Source organism: Penaeus monodon, chromosome 28 (genome assembly GCF_015228065.2).
Source record: "Penaeus monodon isolate SGIC_2016 chromosome 28, NSTDA_Pmon_1, whole genome shotgun sequence".
Lineage (NCBI taxonomy): Eukaryota > Metazoa > Arthropoda > Malacostraca > Decapoda > Penaeidae > Penaeus > Penaeus monodon.
This window is the reverse complement of record NC_051413.1, coordinates 18,432,309-18,433,232: the sequence shown is the minus strand read 5'-3', so window position 1 is coordinate 18,433,232 and position 924 is coordinate 18,432,309. Positions and strand designations below refer to the sequence as shown.

The window sequence follows — 924 nt, the reverse complement described above, 5'->3', positions numbered from 1 at the left end:
CTTCGGTACTAAAGTAATGATTCATAACAGTTGTGGGATGGGGGCTGTTTGAAGATATTCCCTTTTTACACCAAACCTTTTCAAAGAATTTGCAACACATCCGCAGTACGTTTCACACCAAGACAACGCGTGAAATTTGCACTGTCATGCAAAATCTCAACGACTTTTAATTCATCTGCATTTTAACTTCTCTTGTGATCGCCCCAACTTGGTGACTCAACGCTATCTAAGGTCGCGGCCCTGTGCTTATTCTTCCCCGAGTCTTCCTGCGCTGCCACATTATAAAAGTCCGCTTTTCACGCACCTCGGCACTCATCTCTCGCCGCATCAGCGACCAACATGGTACGTCCTGCAGGTTTCTCATTATCTCTCCTTGTTTGGGGATTCACGTGGAGAGCTGATGAGAAAACTTACTCGATGTCCTCAGCATATTAGATTTCAAGACATCTTTCCTGCTCTTTACCTTTCTGAAATCATGTTTCTTTCCCTCAGAATCGTTTACTTCTCAACGTTGCGATCGTGTCCCTCGTGGTCACCGTCGCCACTGCTGGCGGAGGTGGATTTAGCAGTGGACATGGAGGTGGATTTAGCAGTGGACACGGAGGTGGATCTGGAGGATCCGGAGGTTACGGCGGCAGAGGATTCGGTGGCGGTGGCTTTGGCGGAGGACACGGAGGAGGATTTGGCGGTGGCGGATTCGGAGGGTCTGGAGGCTACGGCGGCAGAGGATTCGGAGGAGGTGGATTTACCAGTGGACACGGAGGTGGATTCGGCGGAGGACGCGGCAGTGGATTTGGAGGATCCGGAGGTTATGGCAGCAGAGGATTCGGAGGAGGTGGTTTTGGAGGTAATGTTTCTAGAGATTTCCATTCTTGTATGAGAGAAATTCCTAATCAATACAATTTTTTTCATCAGGAAATCTAA

The 924-nt window shown here is 49.0% G+C and overlaps 1 protein-coding gene across 1 annotated transcript in view; it reads left to right on the top strand.

The window, feature by feature from the left end:
* Positions 1 to 475: 475 nt before the first annotated feature.
* LOC119591089 overlaps positions 476 to 924 on the top strand; it is a gene marked incomplete in the record, with an annotated part of 53,715 nt that continues 53,266 nt past the window's right edge. The window contains 1 exon segment of the mRNA XM_037939810.1: positions 476 to 835. Coding sequence (XP_037795738.1) covers positions 476 to 835 — 360 coding nt within the window.